Source organism: Phaethon lepturus, unplaced genomic scaffold (assembly GCF_000687285.1).
Source record: "Phaethon lepturus isolate BGI_N335 unplaced genomic scaffold, ASM68728v1 scaffold42677, whole genome shotgun sequence".
NCBI classification, from domain to species: Eukaryota; Metazoa; Chordata; class Aves; order Phaethontiformes; family Phaethontidae; genus Phaethon; species Phaethon lepturus.
The window spans coordinates 24361-33029 of NW_010554831.1; the positions used below are offsets into that span (position 1 = coordinate 24361).

Below are 8669 nucleotides of genomic sequence, written 5' to 3' on the forward strand. Positions count from 1 at the left end.
CCCCGATAGGTATGTGCTTTCTTCTGAAAAAACAACTCTACCAAACCCTTTTCAGCATCAGCATATACAGGCAGGTCAAACAGGTGGCACAGCAAACATGCAAATAGCCTTCTGCCTTCAAGACACTTCACCAGAGATCCCTTCTGGGGATCTTCCTCACTTGGCAGTAAAGGAGAAAGATTCAGTTTGGGGAAGACACCCAAAGTTTAAGGGTACAAGAGGCTCCTAAACTGACTGATCTACTGAAACAAAGTAGGAAGGAAACAAATCCATTATTGTCCTGGAGAGCCAGCTCTCAGAGGGATAACTGACCCTACTTCACTTTCTCTGGACTCCTTACCCTGCAAGGCAACATTGCTCAATCATTTCTCATCAGCTCTAGTTATGATACTCTGCTTGAAGTTACTAGTATCTCTTCAGAGCAGTCCAGATCTACCCCACCTCCTCTATTTCTCTGCAGGCACTGCCTATGTGCTGACATGTTACTTCACCAACTGGGCCCAGTATAGGCCTGGCCTGGGAAGATTCATGCCTGACAACATCGACCCGTACCTGTGTGACCATCTGATCTATGCCTTTGCTGGGATGTCCAACAATGAGATCACAACTTACGAATGGAATGACGAGACCCTTTACAAATCCTTCAACGGCTTGAAGAACCAGTACGTACCCTCTCAGGTCCTGCCCCGTTACTCAGCATCTGTTCTCTGCACAATGGCAGTGCAATCCATGGTCGAGGGATGCCAAGGAGAAAAGGCAGACAGTGATAGGGAGGGCAGGGCAGGCTGCCAGCACCAGTCCTCTGAGGATGGTGACAGTGACTCAGTGTGCTGCGGACTTTTCTTCGGGTTTCACACCAAAAGATCATGGCCTACAAAGGCAGCTACACCAAACACTTGCAGTAAAACATGCTCCTGTTCCTTCCTTTGCAGGAACAGAAATCTGAAGACCCTCTTGGCAATTGGAGGATGGAATTTTGGGACAGCCAAGTAAGTTCAAACTATCTCCTTCCCATAATGGCACCCTGGAAGGGGAGGGAGAGGCGGAAAGAAGCACCAACCAAAACCCAACTCTGCCCTGCTCTGCTTCCCTAGGTTCTCCACAATGGTTTCCACTCCTGAGAACCGCCAGACCTTCATCAAGTCCGTCATCAAATTCCTGCGCCAATATCAATTTGATGGATTGGACATTGACTGGGAATACCCTGGGGCCAGGGGCAGCCCACACCAGGACAAGACTCTCTTTACCATCCTGGTTAAGGTAGGCTGAAACAAAAGCTTTTGGTCAAGCCCTCTGCTTTGCAGAGCTCTGGCTGCGAAGCCTCAGCCCAGAGAGTCCATGGTGAGAGCTGTTTCTTGGCATGCCTCAGGAAATGCTGGCAGCCTTTGAGCAGGAAGCTGAACAGGTCAACAAGCCCCGTCTCATGCTCACCGCTGCTGTTGCTGCAGGACTTTCCACCATTCAGGCTGGTTACCAGATACCTGAGCTTGGAAAGTGAGTAGCAAACTCTCAGGTATCATTTCTGTGACTTAAGTTGTCTTCCTTCAAGCAGTTAAGTAAAACTCTGCCATTATCTGGCAGAAACCAACTTCATTGCATGTGGGGTCCCTACTCTTTTGCATAAGGTAAGAATGCTATGAGAGTGGCACTTGTTTGGTGGGAAAGGGGACACCTCAGAAAGTGAAGTGTAACAACAGGCTGCTCAAAGTCATCGGGGAACATCTCTCTGTTCCCAGAATACCAGTGCAATTCCTATTCTGCCTTGACCTCTGCCTCCCTCCACTGGAGGAGAGAATTGGCTCCAACACTTATAAGGCCAGCTTGAAACAAGTCTTGAAGAGCCCAGATTTGCAGAAAGTGGTGACATGGCCAGAGATGTGGTGGGGTAAATGGCCAGCACTAAAGGAAGAATCAAGTCTGGGTGACTGAACAGGCCAGGAGATAGCTGCAAGCGATGTTCTCCACAGGTACTTGGACTACTTCCATGTCATGACTTATGACTTCCACGCCTCCTGGGATGGAAGCACTGGGGAGAACAGCCCTCTGTACGAAGGCCCAGCTGACACTGGTGACCTCATCTACTTCAATGTCGTAAGTATATTTTCCAAGACTGTGTCACAGATGATTATCATGACACCAGTGAACAGAAGTTTAAGGAGTCATCCTCCTGCCTACAGATCCTGGCACAGACTTAAAAAGTGGTGTTTTCTTTACAGGATTATGCTATGAACTACTGGAAGAGCAATGGTGCCCCAGCTGAGAAGCTCCTTGTTGGATTTCCAACCTATGGACATACCTTCAACCTCCAAAACCCATCTGACACTGCTGTTGGGGCACCAGCATCAGGACCTGGGCCAGCTGGACCTTACACAAAGCAGGCTGGATTCTTGGCTTACTATGAGGTATGTGTACTCCTACACACCTAGGCCACCAAGAACACAAACACTCTTCAAACTATGCAGAAAGGAATTTTTAACTCATGGACCCATGGAATATGCCAACTGCCATTTTTTGTAGGATACTTGTACTTGCTAACTTCTCCATTTCACTCACTCCTTTTTTTCCTAGATCTGCACATTCCTGGGCTCGGGAGCCACACAGGCATGGGATGCCCCTCAGGATGTGCCCTATGCTTACAAAGGCAACGAATGGGTTGGCTATGACAACATCAAGAGCTTCAACATCAAGGTATGGTGGGATGTGTGTCTGTGCTAATAATAAGGTAGGAGGCCTTCTGCAGTTGCAGGTCCCAGGACTAATTGGGATTTCTGTCCTGTTCCTGAACAGGTTGACTGGCTGAAGAAGAACAATTTTGGAGGTGCTATGGTTTGGGCCCTTGATATGGATGACTTCACTGGCACTTTCTGCAAGGAAGGCAAATATCCCCTGATCACCACCCTAAAGAACGGCCTTGGTCTGCAAAACGGTGGTGAGTAGCTTGACTAGTGTGTGCTTCCTGAAGGTGACTCCCTAGCTCACTGCTGCTGCAGGGCTTCAGAGACCCATGAACCTTTATCTCTGGAGCCTTGGTGGATATGGACTTTCTGTGGAAGCCACAACCAGAGATTGCCCTGGAAAGATCCCTTCACTCCATATCCCCTGAGATATAAGAGCGAGATTGAAACTTGGACCTGGGTCCAGAAGTTTCAAAGGCTTGGTGAGAGCCAGGGCAGACTTTGGGGGAACATGCTGTAATAGCTGACCCCACCGCTACAGGGCCTATGGAGGGTGGGGAGGAATGAGAGCCTGTCAGCACAAAAATAAGCTCTTTCCTGCTTTTATTTCAGACTCCGTGCCTCCAGCTCAGCCCAGTTCTCCAGTCACTGAAGCTCCCTGTACTACAGGTGGATGTGGAACTGGAAGCGGGGGCTCTGGTGTTAGTGACTTCTGTGCTGGCAAGGCCAACGGCATCTATGCAGATCCAACCAACAAGAGCAGCTTCTACAACTGCATTGATGGTGAAACCTTTGTGCAGAGCTGCCAGAATGGCCTCGTCTTTGATAGCAGCTGCTCCTGCTGCAACTGGCCATGAAGATGTCAATGCTATTACAGCAAACAGACCCCTCTGATCTAATTGCATGGAATAAGAATGATTAAATAAAGTGTTCTGCAAAAGCAACAATACTCACTGTTTCAGCCCATCCCACTCTTAATACTTTGATGCTCCCTGATTCTGGCATTATACTCACACTTGTGCTCAGGGAAGGGCCTGAATCCACAAGCTGGACTTAATTAACATACCATAATTCCGGTATGGCGTTTTCCAGGGGTTTCTTGCTGCCCTACCATGACAGCCAGACACACGGAAAAACAGAGAGAGCAGACAACGGGGCGGACCAGGCTGTGTCACATGAGAGATCACAGAGACAGGTCCTGACAGCACAACCTGTAGGCTCCTTCCCCAAAGACCTCTTCCCTACTGACTTACAGTGTGCAAACAACAGCTCCTCGGAGTAGGAGCCAGCACAGCGCAATGCACAGGGATGTTATTAATCCTTCTCTTTTCCCTGCACCCTTCAGGCGCTGCCATCGCCAGCATTCCCTCTAGCACCCCCTGCTCTGTGTCTATAGCAACTGGAGTACACACACATCCTGATGTCTGGCAGGGCAGCATGGCAGCGGAGTGGAAGCCGAGAGGTGAGCTGTGCGAGGTGCATGCACCGGGGAGGGCTACGGGCATAAGGGCTTTCCTTCTCACGCAGCCCCACAGAGGCATCAGGCTTCCCCACAACTGGGCTGCTAAGCTACTCTTTGCTCAAGCTGGGGCAAAAGAAGCCTTTGTGGCAGGAAGGAACAGGCATCCATAGGGCAGACACAAATAACAAATATCCAGGGTCAGGGGAAATTCCCATCTGGGATATAAGGAGATGGTTGGCCTCAGGGAGCAGCAAACACTTAAAAAGGAATAAAAGTAGCAAGTGGTCATCTCCACTGTTATTTCCCTCTCCTGATCTCACAGATGTACAGAAGCGGATCTCATTTGGGTCATGTCAGGAGCGGAAAATGTTCCCTCTCCACCATGCCCCAGACAGGCTGGGAATCCAGCTGATAGCCATCAGGGGAACCCCTTCGCTTGGGCCAGGCTGTTACCTAAGTCAAGAGGTAAGTTGTTCAGTTTTTGTGCTCAGAGCTTTTCCTTCACAGAAGACACACACTACAGGAACAATAGGACCATGGCCAGCCAGACACGGAGTCCCCCACACCTGCCCTGCAAATCCATTGTACAAGGTCTCCACATATACCTAGAAAAAGAAATTCCCCTCCCAAACGTCCCAGTCCTCAAAGCTCCAGTTGCCCTTGCGCTCTACATTAGTGAGAAATTAGAAGAATAGGAATGACATCTGCTGCTCATGTACTTCTGCCCTTCCCCTGATGCAAATGGTGTCTTTAAAATATCAGTAAGACGCTTCTGCTTTTGAATCGTAGGGAAGCAGCCTCAGATACTCTTTGGAAAACAAACCACTGAGCAAGAAAGGCTATGTGATAGGAGCAAGAACAGCCCAGCGTTTCATACCAGAGCCACAGGTAAGAAAAGCATGCTTTTAAGTGGCAGAGCTGCAGCTTTGCAAGAATTTGTAGGCTGTTCCCAACATAGACTGTTTCGATCACATTTCTTGGGGCTGCCTCCAACTTAATATATACAGTAGCTACAGATCTCCTTACACATAGTTTAGTGGGAGATGTTAAGCCTAGAGACCGATGACTGATCATATGAGCTCTGGCAACACTGACACACACATTTGTACGTACACATTCCTTTCTATCACATACACACATGTAAATGTACATATTCAGGCAAAATCAGGGAGGGAGCTCAGCTATACTACCCAAACACACTACGTTTTCTGGCCCAACTTCTTTAGAATAACAATATATTAGGAGAGACATTGCAGGACACACTGGGTAAGGAGTAGGGAGAGCATAATTGACTTGTTCTGATTTTTTTACACTATCAGAGTAGCCAAAAGCATTCATTGAACAGAGAGTCTGTAATGCCCAACTGGCTGCTGATCTGAGCATGTAGGAATGGTTTGCACAACAAAATCTTCCATACAGAGATTTTATCTCTTGCAGACTGTGACTCCCAGCCCAGCAATGTACCAATCATTCTGGAAGAAAGAAAGAAAATGCCAGCCGGCCTATGCTCCATTTTCCATTCAGACACCACGATTTCCGGATAAGCCTTCAGATAAAGAGTTTTTCCCTGGGTAATGTAACTCATTTTCTTACACTTTCAATAATAAGCCAGAGTACCAGCAGTCAGAAACACTAAGACACAAATAGGATAGGTAACTGAGTTCCCAGTAATGTTTTTTATCTTCAAAAAGCTCCCCTGCCTTATTCTTTAACTTAGCGTGATGACTAGAATACCACAACATGCATTTCTCCCATACATTGAGATAGGGCTGGTAAATTCTGGTATTACAAACATCATAAACCAGCTCCAGAAATGAGATATTTTGTGCTTGTCTTCCTTAGACCTGGAACTTACAAAGCAGACAAGCAATTACACAAAAAAATCACTTGGCCGATGAAGTTTGGGTCTCCAGACTGGTCTTTAGTGCCAATGCCAGTAAAGAGGATGCTAAAAATGGAGGTACAAAAGGTAAGGACATGGTTAAGGGGACGTTATTCCTGGCTCAATGCTTCTTACAAAGGAAATTGTATGATTACTTCAACGCGTCTGCACTATGTTTTGTCATCCTTTCCTCACTGGCCTACTGGGTATGTGGCTCTACTAGCCTGGGCCACGAGATACAAAGTGCTTTTCTATCAGAAAATGCTGGTTTGCAAAAACAGTTACAGTCCTTCAAAAAAACCTTCTATTAAGAAATTTGTGCTGGTAGTTTCCATCCACAAAGTGAGAGAACCAGAGCACAGACTTCCCCATGTCGCTCTGCTGAAAAGAAAAACTTTCTGATTTAAAACACAGGTTAAGGTTGTTGACACCATCTTAGATCTTCATGTACTTTTCTGAAGCAATTGTTGTTGCTAATATCTAATGGATAGTACTTGTCTTTTAGCTGACCATAGACAGAGAATTCAGGAAACACCGAGACCGAGTGGCCTACCTGAGTTTATACTACAGCTGAGGAGCCAGGGCTGCTGCCGCACGTCCTCCCCTTCCAGCAGGGCAGCCCAGGCCTCGCCTCTGCTTCTCAGCCACTCATGAAGACATTCATCTGTACTACCCGGCCTCTCCAAATAAAACCATTTACAAAAAAGAGGCATGTCTTGCCACTAGTTGTGCTTACCTGGTATCGTGACAGGTGTCTGCTGCCTCTGCGGGTGTTTGGGTGCCGCTGGGTCCCACACGCAGCACCCTTCAGCCCTGCTTCCCTCATCCCCTTGGCCCAGGCAGGGCTGGCGGCCATTTTCTCTGGGTTGCCATGGAAACACCTCACCTCACTGCCCTCCCCAACATGGCTTCCCTCACCACAGAGGACTTTTCCCCCCAAAATCCAGCCCTCACTGGCACTGGAGAGGAGCCAAATTATTGCCGCTAGAGAGCAGCTTGGCTGCTGCCCCATCTCCTCCACCATTTTCTCCTCAGCCGCCACCTGCCTTCCCTGGCCTCCTCACCACCATCTCCTCACCACCAACAGACACTCCAGGCTGGGCCCAGGGGTTCGCCCAGAGCCTGCGGAGGGCTGAGAAACATGGGGGTGTACATGGCACAGCCACCGTTACTGTGCTACCCTCAGGTATGTTCAGAAAGAGTATAATGGCGTTGTGCACAGGCAGCAACTATATTAAAGTAGCACACAGCAAACGTCCTAGGGAAAGAGGCCGTGCTGGGACAGCTTAGACCAGATGGCCTGCAAGACATACTTTTGCATTACTAGCTTTTTCCCTACTGACATGAAGATATTCTCGAGCAAGGAGCAAGCAGCGTGCTGCTAATTAAGAATCTGACTACAAAAATAAATTTAGTCTGAAACAGAAAGGTGCTGCTGTTCATTATAATTTGTTTCTGTAATGTACAACCCAGACCCTAGGGATTTCTGTAACTATTTACAAACCTTCACAGACAGACTTGATCTGTCTGATCACAAGCTTGATTCAATCTCAGGGGAAAACTAAGAGCAGGCAACGTCCATTGTCAGTATAACTACCAGCCACACTGCAGGCTTTCAAATTTTCTGGGTCTTGTTTAGCTGTTTCTGTAGCAAATTTCACCTGTAGCCCAATTTCAGCTGTAAAACCAAAATGCATTCTTCCAATTTCCATTTTTGGTCTTCAAGTGCTCTCACATATGCATGACAGCAGCTGCGCACGACCCGTCTTTTCTACGCACGTTGGCCCCTTCCCTCCCAACCACAAGAGACTGCTTTATAGTTGCAGCTGTCAAAAAGGGATATTCTTGCTGATTTGCAGTTGCCCCTTTTGGTGCAATCTTTTGAAGGAGGGAGTATGACCCACGGGCAATTGTACTGTCTTAAGACCCGGGCTTTATGGCTGTTCAAGGCTTCACCTTTGTATTCATGGCTGACACTGCATACTTCACCTCCATCTGTCTTGGTTTTCTAATCAGAAGAAAAATACACGTGTAAAAGACAGACGTAAAAGCAAGTAAGCAACCTATGATACCGCAGTCCTTCTCAACCACCTGTTCCACCTGCGGCTGGAGAAACCTTCTACTTAAAGCTTTTGCAAAACTGATGGCATTTCAAAAGGCATTTTGTCCTCACTGAACATATTTCTAACACATCAAAGTTTTTGTGGGAAAATTGCCAACCTTCTCAGCTACCAAGTGTTGCTGTGGAGAAAGGAAGAGATGCAGATGGAAGAAACAGACATCCTACTGCTTGGCGAGAACTTTGCACAGACCCCAGAGAACACACACTCAGGCTCCATTCAGGTGCTTTTCCACTCCTGAAACTTTAAGGACTCAGCCAGTTTTGCTTGTAGGAGATAAATTTTTTTTTATTATGAACATAAAAATTACTATTTTAATTCTACATTTTTCCCCTACCCAGCAAGAGATTTTCTCATTACAAAAAATGCTTAATCCAAGTAAAAAAAGATATAAATTTTTATATATACATACATACATAATGTCTCTGTACATTTGTTATTCTGTACAACCAAGGCACCAGCAGAAGTGACAATGGCACAAGCAGGACTTTTTTGCTAGAGATGTCATTTCAAATTGTTTGGCAGGAATG

General features: G+C 47.1%; 2 protein-coding genes across 2 annotated transcripts; both read left to right on the forward strand.

Moving 5' to 3' along the window:
* Nucleotides 1–465: 465 nt before the first annotated feature.
* CHIA (chitinase, acidic) lies at nucleotides 466–3532 on the forward strand. Its single transcript, XM_010291972.1, has 8 exons — nucleotides 466–662; nucleotides 1095–1260; nucleotides 1370–1494; nucleotides 1968–2091; nucleotides 2217–2402; nucleotides 2569–2688; nucleotides 2788–2929; nucleotides 3288–3532. Exons 1-8 carry the CDS (start codon nucleotides 529–531, stop codon nucleotides 3530–3532), a joined length of 1242 nt encoding a protein of 413 aa, XP_010290274.1. The 5' UTR covers nucleotides 466–528.
* Nucleotides 3533–4112: 580 nt separating this feature from the next.
* PIFO (primary cilia formation) lies at nucleotides 4113–6593 on the forward strand. The gene is made up of 6 exons (XM_010291974.1): nucleotides 4113–4137; nucleotides 4460–4602; nucleotides 4927–5025; nucleotides 5575–5708; nucleotides 5980–6106; nucleotides 6525–6593. The coding sequence occupies exons 1-6, from the start codon at nucleotides 4113–4115 to the stop codon at nucleotides 6591–6593; spliced, it is 597 nt and encodes a 198-aa protein (XP_010290276.1).
* The last annotated feature ends 2076 nt before the right edge of the window (nucleotides 6594–8669 follow it).